This window comes from Henckelia pumila, unplaced genomic scaffold, assembly GCF_033568475.1.
Source record: "Henckelia pumila isolate YLH828 unplaced genomic scaffold, ASM3356847v2 CTG_461:::fragment_3, whole genome shotgun sequence".
NCBI lineage: Eukaryota > Viridiplantae > Streptophyta > Magnoliopsida > Lamiales > Gesneriaceae > Henckelia > Henckelia pumila.
In genome coordinates, this window is record NW_027331831.1 from 14121440 (window position 1) to 14144052 (window position 22613).

General features: G+C 37.4%; 2 protein-coding genes across 2 annotated transcripts; both read right to left on the reverse strand.

The window, feature by feature from the left end:
- Positions 1–9359: 9359 nt before the first annotated feature.
- LOC140871313 (putative GEM-like protein 8) lies at positions 9360–11098 on the reverse strand. Its single transcript, XM_073273766.1, has 4 exons — positions 10735–11098; positions 10553–10636; positions 10175–10449; positions 9360–10064 (listed from the first exon to the last, which is right to left on the reverse strand). The coding sequence occupies exons 1-4, from the start codon at positions 10931–10933 to the stop codon at positions 9897–9899; spliced, it is 726 nt and encodes a 241-aa protein (XP_073129867.1). The 5' UTR covers positions 10934–11098; the 3' UTR covers positions 9360–9896.
- Positions 11099–12216: 1118 nt separating this feature from the next.
- Positions 12217–22079, reverse strand: LOC140871312 (biotin carboxylase 1, chloroplastic). Its single transcript, XM_073273765.1, has 17 exons — positions 21842–22079; positions 21612–21703; positions 20317–20642; positions 18706–18847; positions 18353–18451; positions 18185–18241; positions 17582–17653; positions 16937–17026; positions 16071–16130; positions 15547–15732; positions 15356–15448; positions 15194–15275; positions 14798–14904; positions 13714–13789; positions 13251–13297; positions 13085–13147; positions 12217–12575 (listed from the first exon to the last, which is right to left on the reverse strand). The coding sequence occupies exons 2-17, from the start codon at positions 21669–21671 to the stop codon at positions 12519–12521; spliced, it is 1617 nt and encodes a 538-aa protein (XP_073129866.1). The 5' UTR covers positions 21672–21703; positions 21842–22079; the 3' UTR covers positions 12217–12518.
- Between the last annotated feature and the right edge of the window lie 534 nt (positions 22080–22613).

The window sequence follows — 22613 nt, forward strand, 5'->3', positions numbered from 1 at the left end:
AGCTTCTAAAGTAAGGGATCAGAGTGTTCGAAGAGCCTCAACTTCTGATCAGTATCATCTGAGACCGTTCGAACTCCTTTTATAAATAGGTCGTGGATTTCTTATTTTAAGTATGTGTTTTAGTTGTTTGAATTGCTCCAGTGTCTATTCTGAATGTTTTTAATCTTATATTCGAGGGTCGGGTGATACCGAGGTACTACGGGACTTGTAGCGGAGCTGTGCTAGGGTTGGGGCCTTCAACATCAACGAACTGACGATGAATGCATGTATAGTCCGAGATCCATAGTAGTATAGGAAACAATTATTAGCTTAGTTAAGGCTTTTATATCAGTGTTAGTTACATGGTATTGTCTTGGTTTGTAGATGCATGTACAAAGACGCTAGTTTTCAAGGTACGAAAGTACTATCCAATATATTCTGGTTGAGATTTGATTATGCATGTTATATGTGTTGCATGTTTATCTGACATGTTTCATTTGCATATATTATGTCATAACTATTATGTTATGTAGTGACCCTTACCCGGATCACCTACTAAACAGAACTTAGGCATGCAATTAACGTAATTAAACAGATATCAGAATAAACTGCAGAAACATTACAAATACTACAATCCCAAGGCAAGGAATCTGTAAAAATCCAATTAGATTATACAACCATATCGAAAAGCTGTATCAATCCGATAACAACAGAAATAAAAACCTAAGCGAAGCTCCAGCTGACCAACCGCTGCCTAGCCCCTCCTGGAACCACCCGCCTCGTCCAATCGCAAACCTGCCCCATGGAATAGGGTGTCCAGAAATACAAAGTATGAGACGTGAGCATAAAACGCTCAGTACGAGAGTATGAGTATACATGAATGCAAAGTGAACTCCCTATAACTCGAGGTCAAAGATCAGATAACAGAAACAGACCGGGCCCTGGTATGTAGCACGCTGTGACGTCGCTTCAGGAGGTGGCTCCCATACCAATATACCAGTGGATATTCCGGACCCAAATCGATGGAAGTCCATCCACTAACAGGATAGGATACAACCCTACTAATATACATCTCGAAGGAGATAGCTCAATATGCAGATGAATGCAGTATAAATCAATGACATATAAATCATGCAGTCACATAATACATGCATACTCAGTCAGGATATCTCGAACAGTACTATCGTACCTAACACCGAAGTCTGAACTAAGCTGGAAGAAGACAACCCCTAGCTGCCTTAGGTTCAAGTCCCGACCCGACCTGGTCTCAAGACTGACCCGACCTGACTTCTCCATTCAAGCCCGACCTGAACTGCTGTTGGTCAAGCCCGACCTGAACTGCTCCTGGTCAAGCCCCGAGCTACTCCTTCCCAAACTCCCGAGCTACTCTTTCCCGAGCTCCCGAGCTACTCCTTGGTCCGAGTAGAACTAAGAAGTGAGATGAAATGGTGTAAAATGACCGAACCCTCGACTCTATTTATAGAGGATGAGCTGGGACAGGTGTCAATCGAGTGCATGACACCTAGCAGGACACTAATCGTGTTTTAGCTCCAGTCATGTGTCCATTCCCGACCTGAATACCATGTGTTCTTCCCATGATCGAACACTACCCTGGCCTTGCACATCACTTTCTTGAGAACCCTAAGCCCCGACCCGAGCCAAGCACAAACACATTCCCGAGCCCTAGCTCCAAGCCCGAGCTCTAGCTCAATGCCCCAGCTCTTGCTCAATTCCCGAGCTATTGTTGAACAACCATGACCGACCCGAGCTACTCATGTCATGTGTTCTTGATCTTAACTTATGCTCTAGTTAATAAAATATAATTAACCAATTAATCTTGTAAATTGGAACTGGGCTACTACATTCTCCCCCACTTAAGATATTTCGTCCTCGAAATAAGATCTTAAGTACTAAATGTAAAACAAGATACAAACGTTCCTTTATTCAAACTGAAAATTTTACAAGATAAAACAAAATACAATAGAATCAAAACAACTCAGGATGTTCTGAACGCATCCTGCTCTCAAGCTCCCAAGTGGCTTCTTCAGTGCCTCGACGCTGCCACTGAACTAAAACCAAAGGAATGACTTTATTACCCAAGAACTTATCCTTATGATCCAGGATACGAATAGGTCTCTCCACGTAAGTCAAATCGGTATCCACCTAAACCTCAGACGGTTGAAAAATATGAGACTGATCCGCCATATACCGTCGCAACAAAGATACGTGGAACACGTCGTGGATATTAGACAGATACGGTGGCAAGGCTAGACGATAAGCCAAATCGCCAATGCTCTCCAAAATCTCAAACGGACCGACAAATCTGGAAGACAACTTGCCCTTAAGGCCAAATCTGAGAATTCTGCGGAAAGATGACACTCTCAGAAATACTTTCTCCCCAACATCGAACTGCAAAGGCCTACGCTTGGTATTAGCATAGCTGGCCTGACGATCCTATGCAGTCTTAATCCGTTTCTTGATCTGATCAACAGCATTCGCTGCCTGTTGGACTAACTCTGGTCCCTCAGCCTGTCTCTCCCCCACTTCTTCCTAGAAGAGTGGAGTACGACAATGTCGCCCGTACAATGCCTCAAAAGGTGTTATACCAATACTAGTATGATAGCTGTTGTTGTACGCGAACTCAATCAAAGGCAAATGATCTTGCCATGCTGAACCAAAGTCCTTAGTGCACGCTCGAAGCATATCCTCCAAAGTACGGATAGTGCGCTCTGACTGACCATCTGTCTCCGGGTGATAAGCAGTACTCAAACTGAGAGTAGTACCCATCGCACTGAAGACTCCCCCAGAACCTATAAGTAAACCTGGGGTCTCGATCACTGACAATGCTCATAGGCACTCCATGAATTCGAACGATCTCCTGAATGTACAACCGTGCCATACGATCCACAGAATACTCTCGGCTATAGGAAATGAAATGTGCTGACTTGGTGAGTCGGTCTACCACCACCCAGATAGCATCACAGTTCCTCGAGGTCATTGGCAAATGGGTCACAAAATCCATCGTGATCAACTCCCATTTCCAGTCAGGAATAGGCAGACTGTGAAGCAAACCTCCAGGTCGTCGGTGTTCTGCCTTGACCTGCTGACAAACCAAGCATCTCGAAACATACTGATACACACTGCGTTTCATTCCTTTCCACCAAAAACGAGTACGTAGATCCTTGTACATCTTGTTGCTCCCTGGATGAATACTCAACTTAGTGCGATGCACCTGAGACAAAATCTCATCTCGCAACTCTTCATCCTCCGGAATCACAAGCCTACCAGACAAACACAGAAAACCATCTGACTGATAGTGAAATCCAGACGTACTACCCTCGTTGGCTAGGCGAGCCAAACGCTGGTTCTTCGAATCAGACATCTGAGCATCTCGAATTCGCGAATACAAAGCTGGCTCAGATAAAATTGCAAATAGTCACTGGGCACCAAACTTGCACCAGTTTAACTGACCATTTCAAAACATACATGAACACCTAAGTGCCCAGCTTTCACTAACCAAGTGAATTCTCATACTGATGAATCCATGCTGTAATTTAGCAGGCTTATGACATCTGTCAATAGAATCGAGTATCTTTTCAAGGTTATCAAACTGACACCAAACTATATTTTTAACGTAACTGTTGCAATGATCTCTAGACTGAGTAAATTTTCTATCCTTTCCTAAAGTACAAAAGACTTCCAGAATATCAATGGAAATATACTCTCTCACGTCTATCATTGATCACAGTTCACGTCTCCTAGTATAAGTCATCATAGTGCCCTGATAAAATTCTTTTTTGCTTGACAATCCATCGATTGAATTCCAATTCTTACAGGAAAATTTACCTAAGTAAACTCATCACTTAGAATTTCCTGTTCATCTCGTAATCAAGATCCTGATCACTAAAATACCTCTGATAGAATCAAACAATACTGGTAAAACCTCCTGGTTCTCCCCCAGTATCACGTGCGAGAACTACCCGTCCAGAATATTCACTTGTCAAGGAATCCTTTCCAAGACTATTCTGTCCACGAAAACGAAAGTCTGTATCTCTGATAAAGTCAGACGATAACTCAAATCCCTTGGAACTAATCCAGTACCAAGTATAACTCCAGAAGACTCAAATAAATCCTGAATATTCTCCTGATAATTATACCTATTGCTATGACTATACAAACAACGAGACTGAGGTAAGTCTTCCTATAATACCAAACTGGAACAAAAGAATCCTTCCAGAGTACACCGGCATAAGGTCGCACTTACTATACCATATCGGAACCCGACAGTCAAGAGCACCCTGGCATAACTCATCCCTAAGTCTCTGATATTATGCAATCATTCCTTTCTGGACCAAAATCATTGGTCAAGGAAAATTCTCTGTAGAGGCACAACTCAAATCCCGAGTCTGCAAGCATCTGATAATTAAATCCTATTGAATATCAATTCAACTAATCTCCTGGATTAAATCCCGATATCACAAAGCAAGATCAAAAACTTATCTACTCAGAATAATTACTTGTCAAGGAAAAATCCATTCCAAGACTGTTCTGACAACGGAACATCTTTATCTCAAATAAAAAATAACTAAACCTTGATACCACACCTGGTATCTGTCCTATCCAAAGTCATATTCTGTTGTGACTGTTGCCAAATTTCTAAACTGAGTAGCCTTCCCTATATAGTCCCTGGAGCACCAAGGCCTCCAAACAATCTCCGAAGTATAGAAACTTCCAAAGAAATAACCGACTAAGGGTGGCGCCCCCTCATGTCTAGTACTGGTCACAATCCACAACTCTTGGTATTAGTAATCTGTCATCCTGATGAAAATCCATCATCACTAGGTAACAACCTAAAAGGATCAAAGCAGCCAACTGTTCTAAGAAAATACGTCTAGAACAAACATTCATGCGTCTTGATGAGTCACATCATCCCTGGCAAACACTTGGCTTAATAGAATATTCTAGGTAAAACATCTTGAACTATTCATTGAAAACATGCAAAATCCCAAGTACTCATTTAAAACAATGATCAGTCTTTTATTCAAAATAACCAAATTAATCTCAAAGATTACAACACTTGAACCACAAATCCAGGTTCTAATACAATCTTTATTACAATCCCATGTAATATATAACTTAACCAAAAATTATACTGAAAGATGTACAATACAATAATAACTGAGTACATCAAATACTGAAATCTTTAATAAATCTGATTACAACTGAAATACTGTTTACAACCAAATACAATATTTAAATTCATGCGGAAGTCTTTCATTCCGTCTACTGATCTTGAACGTGAAATTTCCCGTCTGCTACTCATGTCAGCAGAACTTCTACCTCACAAGATCTCAAAGAATAAAATCTTGCTAATCTACCGGATCCTTTCAATATTGTTGGGTTCCTTATCTGGTAGATGAGACAAGATTTTCCCGTCAATATCTCCAACTACTAGAGGAGAGTCTTCCGGGGTGGCTTCCTTGGTCGACTCAGAATGGATGACTACATGTCACACATTCCTTTCAACCTGGAGAAGAATCTAGCGTTGAAAACTGGATCTTCTCTACCAGCTCCATCCTGCTGGGATCCACATAATACGAACTTATGCTGCCAACCTTGGCAATGACGATCTTGGAAAAGCCTAGACATCCTGCTATTCCAATTCCTGATACTGCTATCTTTATTGAATCCAACTTGTAATCCTACAAAGGATAACCCAAAATAAATACTATGTCCCAAAGAATCTTATTGCATGCTCTGATACCATAAATGTAGTGACCCTTACCCGGATCACCTACTAAACAGAACTTAGGCATGCAATTAGCTTAATTAAACAGATATCAGAATAAACTGCGAAAACATTACAAATACTATAATCCCAAGGCAAGGAATCTGTAAAAATCCAATTAGATTATACAACCATATCGAAAAGCTGTATCAATCCGATAACAACAGAAATAAAAACCTAAGCAAAGCTCCAGCTGACCAACCGCTGCCTAACCCCTCCTGAAACCACCCGCCTCGTCCAATCGCAAACCTGCCCCATGGAATAAGGTGTCCAAAAATACAAAGTACGAGACGTGAGCATAAAACGCTCAGTACGAGAGTATGAGTATACATGCATGCAAAGTGAACTCCCTATAACTCGAGGTCAAAGATCGGATAACAGAGACAGACCGGGCCCTGGTATGTAGCACGCTGTGCCGTCGCTTCAGGAGGTGGCTCCCATACCAATATACCAGTGGATATGCCGGACCCAAATCGATGGAAGTCCATCCACTAACAGGATAGGGTACAACCCTACTAATATACATCTCTAAGGAGATAGCTCAATATGCAGATGAATGCAACATAAATCAATGATATATAAATCATGCAGTCACATAATACATGCATACTCAGTCAGGATATCTCGAACAGTACTATCGTACCTAACACCGAAGTCTGAACTAAGCTGGAAGAAGACAACCTCTAGCTGCTTTAGGTTCAAGTCCTGACCCGACCTGGTCTCAAGACTGACCCGACCTGACCTCTCCCTTCAAGCCCGACCTGAATTGCTCCTGGTCAAGCCCGACCTGAACTGCTCTCGGTCATTTTACACCATTTCATCTCACTTCTTAGTTCTACTCGGACCAAGGAGTAGCTCGGGAGCTCAGGAAAGAGTAGCTCGGGAGTTCGGGAAGGAGTAGCTCTTGGTCAAGCCCCGAGCTACTCCTTCCCGAACTCCCGAGCTACTCTTTCCTGAGCTCCCGAGCTACTCCTTGGTCCGAGTAGAACTAAGAAGTGAGATGAAATGGTGTAAAATGACCGAACCCTCGACTCCTATTTATAGAGGATGAGCTGGGACAGGTGTCAATCGAGTGCATGACACCTAGCAGGACACTAATCGTGTTTTAGCTCCAGCCACGTGTTTATTCCTGACCTGAATACCATGTGTTTTTCCCATGACCGAACACTACCCTAGCCTTGCACATCACTTTCTTGAGCACCCTAAGCCCCGACCCGAGCCAAGCACAAACACATTCCCGAGCCCTAGCTCCAAGCCCGAGCTCTAGCTCAATGCCCCAGCTCTTGCTCAATGCCCGAGCTATTGTTGAACAACCATGACCGACCCGAGCTACTCATGACCGACCCGAGCTACTCATGTCATGTGTTCTTGATCTTAACTTGTGCTCTAGTTAATAAAATATAATTAACCAATTAATCTTGTAAATTGGAACTGGGCTACTACATGTTACATACATTTTCATGTTGAGCATGTATCCTTGAGATAGTATTTAGTTGGGTCTCAACCCTCTTTCCTTGAGTGGATGGTTGGACCACGCTTGTACTGGATCAAATCACCTATATCAATAGATTATTCTGGTGTGTGAGCCACCTTATGATGTGACGATTCAGAGTGCTACATATCATGACGCCTTCTCGATTGAGCAGAGTTTGACCGAGATAGTTTTTTCGATACTCTGTACATTTTTATATCCGCAGATTATTCTGGTGTGTGAGCTATCTCCTGATGCGATGACCCAGAGAGCTACATACCATGACGCCTTTTCGATTGAACATAGTTTGATCGAGAAGTTTTTTTGATACCTTGTACATTTGCATTCACGCATTCATAGAATGTGTATACTCATACTTTTGTATTAAACGTTGTTATCGCTCATGTTCTCGGTTGTATTCTTGAACACCCCATTCGACGGGGCAGTTGCAGGTTTCTCGGCAGTTGGACTTGTGCGTAGTTGGTAACCATGGCTTGGGAGCAGGGGTTGTCGATGGTTTTAGATTAAGTTTATATTCGTTATTTTTCCAATTTCGATTGGGTTGTATAATTAATTACTTTGGGTTTTCGGATATTTTCGGATGTATTCTGTCGGGTTGGTAATTGCTTAAGTTTTCGCAGTTATCTTTGATTATGTTTACATGTTTAAGTTAATTGCATGCTTAAATTTTTGATTAATTAATGGGTGATCCGAATCAAATCACTACAAAGTATTTTTCGCAAGAATCATATCAAAGAATCTTTCTCGAATAAAGTCTTCATTGTCAACAAATCTCAAAATGATTGTCATTTGCTCCCGTTTTTATTCATCTCAGGATTCATCAACAATAAGACAATTATGAGCATCGCCAATTTCTTCCTTAATAAATCTTTGATTTCGATTTATTTGACTAAATTAAAGTGATGAGATCTCCTTTTGGATTTGCGGATAGGTGTAGTCGTGTAGATATCAAATTGAAGGCATTTTAAAAAACAATTGATTGCACATCGTCATTATATGAAACAGTGTGTTTTATAATTTCTATAAAATTTTCACGATTGTGGAATCCTCGAGCATCTAAATGATAAACCTTGATATGCACATAATTTGTCAACATCAACTGAGACATTAAGTCCTTTGAATTTGGTAGATATTTTTCAAAAAAAGTATTTTTTTAAGTTATAATTTTTTGTTTTTGAAAAAACTCTAATTTTGACTTTAAAAAATATTTTTTTAAGCATTTATTTTAACATCCAAACACCTTATTAACTAAAAAAGTACTTTTTTTTTAAAAAAAAAAGTATATTTCTAGTCTGGTTTTTTTATACCAAACGGGATCATTGAGTCTTAAATGATTCTTTTCGATTAAATCTAAAAACTGTTTGTCCATAAATATAATCCTATTAATATATGGCAATAAGTTCATTAACCATCTCTAACCACAAACACCAATTTAATGCAAGTTTTGCACTAAAATAGTGCAATTTCTGCACCAAATACAACAAAAATCTCTAACACATTTACAACAAATCTTGCACCAAAATGAATATTCTCGGAATATTTATTTCATTTTACATATATTAATAATTATTATTATTCATTATATTTTAAATAAATAAATATTAAATTAAGTGAACTATTGTAATAATTTGTTGATTAATATTTAATTATTAAACAATAATTTAAATATTAAATTATTATTTATAATTTAAAAAACAAATGAAATATAATAAATATTTAATTATTATTTAAAAAAATGAAATATAATAAATATTTAATTATTATTTTAAAAAAAATAAATATAATAATTAAAAAATAATTAAAAATTATAAAAGAAAGAAAAAAAAATTGTGTCTGCGCTATATTCAAAACGTCTTTCTTGAAAAAAAATTTAAAAAAAAAACAATTTTCTTATTAATGATGACCTATTAAATTAAAATTCAAAAGTGAAGAACAAAATAAAAATATTGCAATGAAAGTGCAGAGAAATTCACATGCAAAACAACCATTTATATAAGTATTCAATAATTAAACGCCACGATTAAGAAAAGAATTACTATGTAAGATCATAAATTTCATAAATAACCACATAGGTAAACTATTATACATCTAGTTTTTGAGTTCATACAAATAAAATTAAGTAATTAAACATATTACTTGCATATTCTTGAAATCAAAATCCTATGCTACGCACAGAAACTCGAGAAGACTGAAGAAATACGAAGAATATTGTGATATTAAGAAGCTTGAGAGGCTTGACCTCCATAGTGTGTTTGAAAGATTTTCAATAAAACACTTTTCAAAAAACTGAAAAGTGTTTCTACAAGCTCTCCCAAACACTACCTTCATATGTTACAACAATGAAATCAAACTCGATTTCGTTGATTCTAAGAGTTGTTGTACATGGTAATCTAGTACTCGTTGATAGCGAAGTTTTGCGTTGCTTCTGAGTTAAACTTAAAGGCATCTGGCTTTGCTCCAAAAGTGTGAAACGAGAGAATGAACTGGATATGTACTTTCACTAAAATGTGAACTCATCTTTGCAACAAAAACGAGCCTGGGCATTTGTACAGTTTTGTGGGGAGTGTTGTTAAACTAAACATATTTTTATGTTGCATATTTTATGAATATATATCTTTTTTGCGCGTCTCATCTAGCTTAATGGATTGCCTGTCGAAGATACTTCAACGTCCTTTGATGACCCAAAAATCCCATGAACCAGAACTCAAAGTTGTCCTCTGTAACTAGCTGCACATATTTCTGCGTCGGCGTTTTCACATTTTCGATTTCATCAGCTCTTGTTATTTTCCTCAGGGGGATCATGACCTGTACATATAAAAGTTCAAAAAACACAATTTGTTCAGTTTTCATCAACATGGAACATTTTTTATCCAAGAAAACAAGCTGATCATGGCTTATTATGGCTATTACTGTACCTTGTAATAGAGTTTACATTTCTTTCCAGTTGGAGAAGAGATTTTGATGGATCTGTCACTGCAGAAGGCAACTCTACTATCCGAAATGAAAAGGACTCCGGCTAATGGCCCAGCTGTCGTTGATAGGTAGCACTGGGAAGCCTTTAACAATTTCTCGTCGTCTCTAACGTTGAAAATCTGCTTGAACACTTTCTCCACTCCACCTACTTGAAGGATTCTTGTCCCCAGGCTCAACTTTCCCTTCACTGCTTCACTTATCTTTGGAGCTAACCTCACTGTGGGAAGAAAGAAGATCAGATTTCTTTTAAGTTCAAAACGTTGATTATATGATTATAACTTCTGTATATATCTTGTATTGAACTTCTTATGAGTAATTACCGTGCTCCCGGATTCGTTGAGCCAAAGTATCCATGCTTTGTCCGAGCTGGATCATCTTAGCAACTACTGAATCTACTCTTCCACCTGCATTTTTTTGTCAGAAAAAAACAGGTGACTTAGACTTTTGTTTAACCATGAATCTGTGAGTTCTTGATCAGGATCAATAATGAACAATCACATACTGTGTCTGATTTTGTGAAAACGATGGTTGGAAGGAGAAGGCAGAAGCTGGTACTGTGCAGCTGAGTCAGGTAAAAATGCATTTCCAGAGCTTTTCAGAGAAACTGCATATTCTGCAGAACTAACTGGAATCCCCATAACATGTTCATTATACCCATTTTTCCCAACAAATCTTGATTTGCTGTGTCTTAGTTGATCCATTTCACTCACTCCGTCCGGTTCGTTGTATGCTTTGAATCTGAAGATCAGTATCCTTCAACCTGAATCTTGCCCTGGTCGAAATATGACTTCTTGCTCTATTTATACAACGAAAAAGAAGTTATCTGTTACCAACTTTTGCATTGTATGTGTCAGCTTCGGATCATCCAACACCAAATGGTGCAGATATGAGCTTCTGAGCTACCTTTTTGACAAAAAAAAAGCATCAGAAAGCGAAAATTTCCTTTTCCTTTTTCATTTTAGTGAAAGGTTGGCACATGTTATGCAGATAAGATTTTAATGTTGATTATGATTCTTTGATTCGTGGTACTCTTGTTCCTCAGGACAAAAGCTAGCTGTGGGATCACACCTTTCTTTAAGGCAAGTAATGGAATGTTGGGGTCAGATGTTCAAATACTTTGCACAGTTTGTGGATTCTGACCATGTTCATAGGTGTTGTTCATGCCTTTTGAGTTGTCATTCTTGCTTTGTGATGTAAGCAACATTTTCAAAATCTCCATATTCAGAAAGCATCATGTTTACAACTGGATGCAGATAAGAATAGGCATCGGATTACGTGTCGATGTGGACTCACCTCCATGTGGCTGACCGCGGTTGTCACAGATTCCAGCTTTGTACAGATATCAGCCATCTCTTATGCAGTTGTCACAGATTCCAGCTTTGTACAGATATCAGCCATCTCTTATGTAAAAATGGTTGACGCCGAAGGGGCCCCATCCCATATGAGTCAGAGGTTCATTGGCTCATGCGGGATTAAATCGAGGAATGTGCACGAGTAGGCAGGGACCTGAGGGAGAGAACAACATGGTCCAACCCCCAGAGCATATCCCCAAATATTTCAATGAGGAATATACTCCACACGAGGATCGAACCCGCAACACTGGGAAATTTCTTCCCACGTCACCTCGGGCCTTACCAACTCGCCTATGCCCCTGTGGGCAAGCCATCTCTTATAGCCAAGACCATAGGTGTGCACCTCAATTGTTTGTTTACATATGTGGATCCCATATACATATAATAGTGTTGAACTTAATTTACTCCTTTAGATAGATTAATGAGGTCAAAAAACTTAACTTTACCATCAAAATCTTCCCATAAGCCGCCACTTGTCTCGTGCAATGCATTAATAAAAATTTATGATACGTGGATACTAAATTGAAATATATAAATAACAAACTATTTTTAACTCCAATTATTATAGAACCGGATGACACAAGGGCGTTGCAGTGCGTTAAAGTACGAGACATAATATGCGCACACAAACGTATAATTTGTAAAAAAATGAACATAAGAAGCTTAAAAAGATTGGGTGATGAAGTTGATACATGAATCATGATACACATTAAGGACTAAGTAGTGATATCACATTTTCGGTAAGGTTTATGCTGGTGGTATCCATGCGCCTTGAGTTGCCCAGAAGCACATTGGACAAAGTAAATAGGCTTAACACTTCAATATACTCATACATTAAACACAGAGCAGCAAAATTGAGCCATATCCAGTCCTAAAAAACTTCTTAGAAATAGATTGGTTTGGGTAAAACGAAACGGGACGTTCCTCCTCTACCTTAAGCGGAAGCATTAACCAGCTCTTTCGGTTTGGTGGCGGGTTCAGTTGGCAGTGGCTGCAACGTCAAAATTATCAAAATCAACTGCTATCCATTTTAGGTAGCGTTTGCAAACTTTTTTTAAAGAACACCGAAAGTTATAAAATAAATTATCGATAGAAAATTTCAAGAATCAGATGGCATCAGAACAGCAAGACGGGTGAGAATGGAAAAGAAAGAAAAAAGTGGTAATGAAGATTATAAAAACTTTTCTGGTTCATTTATTTTATGCATATTTAAAAGGATCTTAGCAGGATGCTAGCGAGTTTCTTTCCGTCATACGCTGATCTCTAAAGCAGCATAAAGAGGCATTGTTAATCATGATCAGTAATTAATTTTGCATAAAACAACGGGCTTATTTTCAAGCAATGGACAACTTTAAAAAAGGGCTTGTTCAGTGTTCTCGAGCAAAATAATCACAGTTTCATGTGATAATGGTTATTGTTCACTGCCTGGTTCCATACAGATTAAAAGAGAACAGGTAACGAAGTTCTTGTTATCATATCAGTGTCAACACAGGTTCTTACCGCAGCGAGCTCCTGTTCGTGCTTTGGAATAAAGGCAGTGTCCACCTTTCCATTTTTGAAGTCCTACGGCATAGAATAACATGGAAAATTAAGTTTCGCAAATGCCCCTCAAATATGAATCCAAGAAATTAATGATGGGGACTAGATGATTATAACAAGTGCCTACCTCAACTTCAAGGATAAGCTTATGGTAGTCAATTGTTGTTGGAACCCCTGGCGATGAAACATATTATTTTAATACATATCCAACCAGAAAAAAGGTTAGTATCAAATCAATCCACGGTAATACAAACAGTTAAAGGTGGATATTTATGGGTGTAACGTGAAATGCTCTAGAGTACGCAAAAGACGTAAAATTGTATGATCAATCACAATCAATTAAAGCTAAAAAAAAAAGAACAAGTTATGATTAATTCATCGGGGCGAATTAAGAGCTATCATTCCAACTGAAACTCAAGTTTAATATCCTCATTTCAAATTCAGACAAGATGTTGCAACTGACGAGGCAGAATACACTAGATATTCTTGACAGATTTTGAGTAGCCATTTGAAGCATCTTATACTGCATCTTGACACAATGTCGGGCACAAAGAGAAAATTCAAGACAGCTGATCTACTTCATTCTTTACCTGTAATAATGGTGTCGTTAAGAGCCCTTTTCATACGTTGGATTGCCCTTTCTCTTGTTGGAGCCCAGACAATAAGCTAAAATAGCAAGTTTTTTATGCATGTTAAGCAAGGTGAAGCCAATTCTTCAGATATGATAAGAAAACCAAGAATGAAATGACATCTAGTTTCCTACTATATTGATGGATATTTTAACATAAAAACAGTTTTATCAAATAATTTCAGCTTAATGCATGATCAAAGGCAGTGCAAGATGCTTAGGCAGCTGATGAAAAATATATAACAAGCAGATTAACAAATTTCAAAACACAATGAATTATAAGTCTTAACACAAAGCTGAAACACAATGAAGTAAATGTCTTAACACAAAGCTGCTACATTCAGATAAATGGATCCCAATTTCTTGATTTTTTTTTTCTTGGAATAAAAAGTTTCTTGATTTTTTTGGAGAGCAGGGTTCGAGTGTCTTTGACTGCCAAGAAAATATTAATCCAGTTTTAAACTGTCAGCACATATTTCCAAAAAGATGAATAGTAGAATTGTTGTCTATTGCATTAGATAACAGCAGGTTACAATTTCCCTGCAGCAGCCTAAACTACTCTGGCTTCCATAAAAATAGCATTCCAAAACGATACACATTAGAGAAGTGCAATGTCGGAGTATCATCGACTGCTAAGAAGATATTAATTCAGTTTTTAAATGTCAGCATATATTTCAGTGCATTAGATATCAGAAGTTGCAATTTCTTTGCAGCCACTGTGGGTGCCATTAAAATAGCATTCCAAAATGATGCACGAAATAACATTTGATCTATCAAAATGAAGATTCCACTTATGAATATAGTGTTTGTGCGACAGACAAGGGGGGGGTGGGGGGGGGGGGTTGGCTTGACTTGATTGATCTAAGGTGGACTCAAGAGAAAGTGTTCCCAACTGTCCCATCATATGTTATATTACACATTTATAATGTATGATGTAGGCAATAAAAATGCATTCATTTGGATGAGCAGATCTCTCACTAACTTTCGTTTTATTAAGTGGGGAAATATGAAAATATTTAAGCACATAATGAACACAAAATTCAAACCTTTCCAAGCAGGGAATCATAGCTTGGAGGAACAACGTAATCTGGATAAACATGGCTATCCATTCGCACAAATGGACCTCCAGGTGGCAAGTAAGCAGTTATTCTCCCTATTCAAGCACACGAGAGGGGAATTAGCATATGAAATAAGACACCATATTAGTTGATTGTCCCAGCTTTCAGGATAAATAAGATTCCATATGAATCATTAGTGTTTGTTTGACTACAGTAAATAAACAATTCCCCATCCCATAGTTTTTGCTAAGCTTGTCATTTGAGGAACCAGACAAAAACCTTCAATTGAGAATATTTGATTCATTACTCACCAGGAAAATACCAAAAATAATAATAATAATTCTGTACAGGTAGCAGTACCCCAATCAAGCGATTCCAACATACCTGGTCCAGGTCTGAAGTTTTTGAAAGCATCTTCTGCATTAATACGGCATTCTATTGAATGTCCACTAAGAACAATATCTTCCTATAGATAAAAAATAGTTCATATAAATCAGAGGTTGCAGTTTATACCCCGTGTTTTGAAATACCCTTCAGGCAAACTACCTGTCTGTAACGAAGTTTCTCTCCCCTAGCCACACGAATCTGTTCTTCGATTAGGTCGACCGAGGATATCATTTCTGTAACAGGATGCTCCACCTGAAATTACAGTTGAGTAAAGTAGTTAGTTGTACATATCAAGGATAAAAATTTGGATGAGTAGTTCAAGTATATTATCTAAGCCTCCATCCTTTCACCTGAATCCTAGTATTCATCTCCATGAAGTAAAAGGAACCTCTTTCATCCAAAAGGAACTCAATAGTTCCAACGCCTATGTAGCCAATGGATGCTGCGGCAGCAACTGCTGCATCACCCATGGCTTTTCGCAACTCTGGTGTCAATGCAGGGGAAGGTGCTTCCTCTAGCAGCTTCTGATTTCTTCTCTGAAAATAAGCATTGCAATGAATTACTACCACAGAAAGCCATCACCCTGAACTAGTTCAACAGTTCCCAAATCAGAAAAACCACATTCCAAACTTACTCCATAATATATGTTTGTAACTATATGGGGAAAAACTGTATTTATTATAAATGGAGACAAATTTGATTACTAGGTGCTCGATAAGAAAACTGACTAAAAAGATTGTCTCTGATGACCATGTATGAGGGAAGATATCTAGAGGTCAGTTTATATTTTATTGGACAAAAAAAGAGCTGCAAAATTGAGGCATATACCAAGAATTAGAGGCAAATTTTGAATTACTACTAGGTGATGTTATACCTGAATACTGCAGTCACGCTCCCCAAAGTGAATAACATTACCAAATTTGTCAGCCAAAACCTGAGAAGTTCCATAAGGTGTCAGAATAAATGTAAATACAATGATTGCACCAATAATGCTAATAAACGACACAGAATCACATTCACAGTTACTCAAATTTGAACAAATACAACCAAGCCTTAATCCCACTAAATGGGGTCAGTATATAGATATGCCATTGTGCTTTACCCCATACTATATACTCATCCACATCTAAGTCAATCTAATTGGGTTAAACTAATATCAAAGATGAAATATTTGCTCGAGATTAAATTTGATAGAACTCAAGGGTATGTATGGTTTTGTTTCCAGAGGTTTATTTCAGAAAACGAGTCTTTTTAAAATGTACAAGGGAATCAAAAGAATGTTTAGTTCTTTTATAAAAAATTACCATAGCTGCCAAATCATGTAGTTTATTGTTTGGAAATTAATTTTTAATATTATTATGTGGGCAGGGCAGTTAAAATTTGTAAAAGATATTTTACTGTGTTATATTAGGGTACTTTCTATAAGAGATAAAATTTTGAATTAAAAATGATGTTTATGTTATGAGATGTGAAAATAAGTAGTAATGTTGTTTTTACTTTTTAAAGATTGGAAAAATGTTTTGTTTTAACAAAAACAAATATAGCCTTTGGTACTTTTGAGGATACTTCCAGATTGTAATTTAGCATTTCCAAACGATTCAATTACATTCACCGCAATTTGCTAGAATCATCTGATGCAACTCAAACAAAATCTAGCTTTTCATCTACAAAAAATTCCATATTTAAAAGCACCGATCTTAAGGTCACACTGTTTAATATGTAAGCTTATGTTAGTAGTACCTGAAATTCAATATGCCTTGGATTCTGGATATACTTCTCCAGGTAAACACCATCGTTACCAAATGCAGCTGCAGCCTCACTCTTTGCTTGCTGCCATCCACATAAGAATGAGTTAGAATGATCTTAAACAAAAAACTAACGCAAATTTGGTTAGATGGCTGTGGCATACATGGATTTTGAAACCATTGAACTGATTATTTGACATCAAGAGATAAATAAATGCTAGGAAGAACACATTTTTCAGATATCAAGAACCTTCCGGCATGATACTGATTTTAAAGTTAAGATTTGAAAATAGTGTAAAAACAAGTATTGATGGATGAGAATAGTTTCTTTGATGACAAGGTGCTCCTCGTGAAAAACAGAATAAATACAGAGCATCAAATACTGGATAAAATAACTTCAAATATAAGCGTGCACAACTTCACATGATTGGATATACGTCTATTTTAGGGATAAAATCCATAAAAGACCTCGGAGGGAAGGTTGTTGCTCTGAACTCTCACAAAGTAAATAGGTCGACGCAAAAGCGAGTTTCTATACATGTTTGAGTAGATACTATTCCTAATAAAATAGAAAGCAATTAATCTCCCAAGGATGTAACAGGGAACAAATAACTACAAGGTTCAGGGAAATGTGGACTACCTGCAACAATTTCACAAATTCATCGGGCTCTTTTGCAAGGCGCATTCCACGTCCTCCTCCACCAGCTGTTGCCTTCAAAAGAATTAGTTATAATTCAGATGGGGAAGCTAGTGATAACTTCTTAGAATTTAGTCCATGTAAAATATGACTATAGTGAATACTTCTACACATATCTTGAGATTCTATACTGTTAATTAAATATTAATAAAGCAAGAGGGTTGAATAGCGGTGAAGCCTTTTTTTTAATACCAAAACTACCCATTCACACATTTAACTAGAACACATATTTAATCTTACAGAATATGCTTAAATTTTGATATTTTATAATTGTAAAAAAATAAATCATCCAACTAAATTTCATGTCATGTTTAATTTTGTACAATATCGTAACTAAGTTGAAACTTCCAAAACAAAATATGTGTAAATATGTATTATGATACACACACAACGTATGTGCCCAGTGACTAATATAAAATGAAATGGGAACAAGGTGGAATGGATCTAAGAAAAAAAGAAATATACAGAAAATCATTCAGTAGATTCTGTGTCTGTCTCTGTGTGCATGCATGAGAATATGCACATGCATATTAATGCTAAACTTACCTTGATCATAACAGGATAACCTATCCCCTCTGCTAGTTTAATAGCTTCTTCAGTGGTCTGCATTGAAAAGAAATTCACAAACAAAGACAAGAAGTTATTCACAGATTTTGATTGCAAATTCCCAGGATACAGTAGCCATACAGAAATAATCTGCCAGAGGGAAGTTACCTTTAACAATCCATCACTTCCAGGCACAGTCGGAACTCCAGCATTCTTCATTGTATCCCTAGCAGTGGATTTGTCACCCATAACCCTAATGCTTTCCGGCTGCAAAAGCCTCAAACTTAAATAATCAAATATTTGTTGTATTCTAGCCGTTACAAATAGAAGTGGCTAGCTGTTGAACTGGAATTTTTTGTCAAGGTGCTTTTCCTCTTAATCTAATTAAGAACAAATCAATGGTTTAAACTTTTAAGCATGCAGCCATTACATTACTCTTACAACACTATCCCTTCTAACCCTACAAAAAAACTTGTGACCGGAAATGACTTTGCATGAACGTTTTAATCTAAAGAACTTACATTTGGTCCAATAAAATTGATCCCATGCTCTCTGCACATCTCAACGAAAACAGCATTTTCAGAAAGGAAACCATATCCAGGATGCAGCATAGTACATCCGCGGCTGATGGCAGCAGATAACACATTTGGAATCACCAAATACCTGTAAAAAAACCAAAACAAGAAAATATTGTTTATGCTTAGATGTGAGAAATTTATTAGCATGACAGTTGTCTTCAAAGTTCATAGGAAAAGACAGATAAGATGAAAAAAATGATTCATTGTCTTAGTTTTTCTTCAATCTCTAAAAAGAAGCTTTTGGGTGCTTGATGATCATCATTATGTATTTTGTTGACACACATAACCTACAACCAAAGTTAAACAAATCAGCGCGAAAAATTTGAAGACGTGGTGTCACTTTCAACGTTCAAACATATATGTAATTTTTCTAAACTCGGCAAACCAAAAGAAGAAATTCATTCAGATTATGGACAAAGGAATGGCTAGCTCTCTTTAACAGGGAAGGCAGCATGGGACTGAACTGTCGAAAATGCTAGAGGATCATCAAAGGCAGGCATTGCACCATCATTTTTCTACTGGTAATTCCTATTCCTGCTGAGATTACTTTTACAACATGGATAATAAGACTCACAGATCCGCAGCAAAAGATACAACGGGGAGACAGCATGGGAATGAACTGTCGAAAATGCTAGAGGATCGTCAAAAGCAGGCATAGCACCACCATGTTTCTATTTGCTAGTTCCAATTCCTCTTGAGATTACTATTACAACGTGGCTAATAAGACTCACAGATTCGCAGCAAAAGATACAAGGGGGAGAGTCCAGAGTTGTCAAAAGCGCGAGGCACAAACAAGCGCTCAAGTGTTTTGGGGCTTAAAGAGAGTCAGAGCATAGTGCCCTCCCCTCCATCCATTTTACTGCATATGGTTTCTATCATTTTTATGAAGAAATGTCTGTACAACTAGAGGCAGGTCAAAGAATCTTACTGAAAATCTATCTGTTTGGACCCATTACAATTCTCTGACAACATTATTATCTGATGTCCCTGGAGTATATAAAATTTTCCTTCTTGCAACCCATCAACATAGCTAATCTCAGCTTCTCGCAGTGTGCCCAAATTGAAAAGGATTTTCAGAAATTTAGTTAGTTATATGATTCATACAGGAAGAGGAAATTCAGTTAGTTATATGATTCATGCAGGACGAGGTCAAAGGCTTCAAATTTATTTCTGCCCTGTACAAAGCATACCTTTAAAAAGAGATAGACTTGTTCTATTTATCCTATTCATTCCAAAGCAAGGAATTCATTACTATACCTTCAGCATTATGCCAACGACAATGAGCTAAAGCCGTACATATTTCCATGACACAAAGAATAAAATATTGAGCAGCTTATGCATATTGATTCTTGAGCAAGGAAGAGATCCAGATTAATTAGTCTTTGTTTACAAATGAAATATTAATGAAACACCGAGAACTAAAATCGCCGTTCTCCAATGAAAAGGTACAGGACAGATTGATTCAATTTAACTTTTGTAACCCTGGTTCCGGACGTAACATAAGGGGAAAGTATGAATCTTTACGAAAGGAGTGAAAAATTCATGATGGCTTACGATTGACTGCTGGGTGCTTCTCCTATGCAAACAGATTCATCAGCTAGTTTTACATGCAGAGCATCCTTATCTATTGTTGAGTAAACAGCAACACAAGGGATCCCCATCTCGTGGGCAGTCCGAATAACACGAACAGCAATCTCTCCTCTGTTTGCAACCAGAATTTTATCATCCCGACATGTAGCAGCAAGGGCCCCCCCACGTTGACCAGATTTACTAGCAACTCGAGAAGCTCGAGTCCTCTGTCTAGGAAAGGCGACCCTACTTCCTGCCACAAAGCTGCACTGTGAGCTCCTGATAACCGTTGTCCTCCCAAGGAACAAACCCTTCAAGAAGTAATAAAGTAGAAATTAGAATCCCCAGAAAATATAGGAATATAGGAAGTAAAAATGAATATAACTAGGTTGCATTGCAGAAATATGAAGATTGCAAATATAAATAGTATGGAAATTTGCAGAATATGAAAGTAGATAGCTGATAGCAAGAATTCAACTCGAAAACATGAAGCTACCATGACATCACAATGTAATAGGGAAAATCATTCCCATTCCAAAAATCAACCTAACAAAATACAACTCAACAATATATTAAAATAATAAAATGTCGAATCTATAATGGCGAAGTTAGACTGGTTGCAAATAATAGGCATCTACTGGGTAACTGGAGTCATTCCGCAAAAAAAGAACTTTGTTCATTTGGACTAATAAAGTTCATTCATAAGTTTTAATTAGCAGCACAAAATTATTCAACGAAAATATAGCCTTATACAATCATCATAGACAACAGGGTGGAATAACGAGTAGTGGAAATCCTGAATAATAACACTTGCACATTTGTGATTCTGATATCATTATCTGCTCAATTTTAGGATATTTTCTAGTTTGTCATTATGAGAAAGTCTGTCTCCTCTCTTTTCAGTTAGTGTCCTGATTTTGTGGATGAATAATCAGAGTCTATCTATAAGATTATGAACGATAATGATCAGGTTTGCATTCCAAAATTCAACATTTGAAGGTTTTCCAAGTAACAGACAAATCCAGCGCTCTTATCAGAAACCATTAGAAGAGAGAGAGCTTGAAGTACTTGAAAATGGCCCGAGAATTCAGTAAATAAGATAGAAAAGCAGCTCACATTTCATTGATTTATGAATGAGGCAGCATGTATAATTTAAGAAAAACACCACCAAAATTCATCCCAGAGCACATGCAAAAGCAAACATAAATTTCTCTGATCGTACATCACATATGGCGATCGATGACAAAAGAAACAGGCAGATGAAGTAGATAATTACTCACAGGAGTTGAGCAAGGAGAGCAGACAGATTTAGTGCAAAATGAGATGGCAGCAGTCTCCATTGCAGATCGAACAATCAATCTAATCAACCACCCTGGAAGAACAAATCAAAATTAGAAGATAAACCCATCACAGAATCTTCACAAACGAGTCACAAAAACGAGACAATGCAGGACAAATCATCTCTTCGCAGGTTCACACATGATAGATCTGTTAACATAGCAATTCATACCTTAGGAAAAAAAAAACCCAACAACACTGATCAAGATTCAGCCTTTTTCTCTTCCCTGAACGTAGAAAGGGAGAATATACAGGAGATTCAGAGAGATGGAGAGCGGGTACGAAGGGGGTGGCGAAGAATTTGAAGAAGTGGGTGTCGATAAAAACTAAGTAGAGCTTTGCAAGTAGCTTGGAGTGTATCTTAAAAGATATCGAATGCTCCGCCGGAAGTAGAATTAATTTGCTTTGGGAAAACTGTTGGACATTTTAAATTTTCCTAAATTCAGCTCTCAAGGTCATGAGCCCTAAGAAATTATACAAAGTTAATTGTTATGTAACAAGAAAATGTAACTAAAACAATATCATTTGAAACATTACAGCCCATGCAATATACATCCCATCGTCATCGTGTCATATATCGGTTTTTCCCGAATGTTGACGTGGAGTGTGGACAATAACTTCATAAATAGTAAATAATGCGTCGACTTTTCGGCGTGACTCTGTTCGTCGAACTTTGATATTAGTATTCTTTCGTACGATGAAGAAGGAATTTCGATTAGATATATTTTGTTTCAACCATTTTATATGTTTATTCGTTGATTGAGTTTGTATATACTCCATTGTCTCTATATGATGTATATCTTTTTCTTTTATTTTTTTTACGACGTTAGAATCTACAGTCGCTACTTTTTATGTGCATTGAGTAAATACTCATACTTACGCAATAGCCTGTAAATTACATTAGCTAGGTAAACCGCACTAAACAAATCTTCTGCGACAGACTA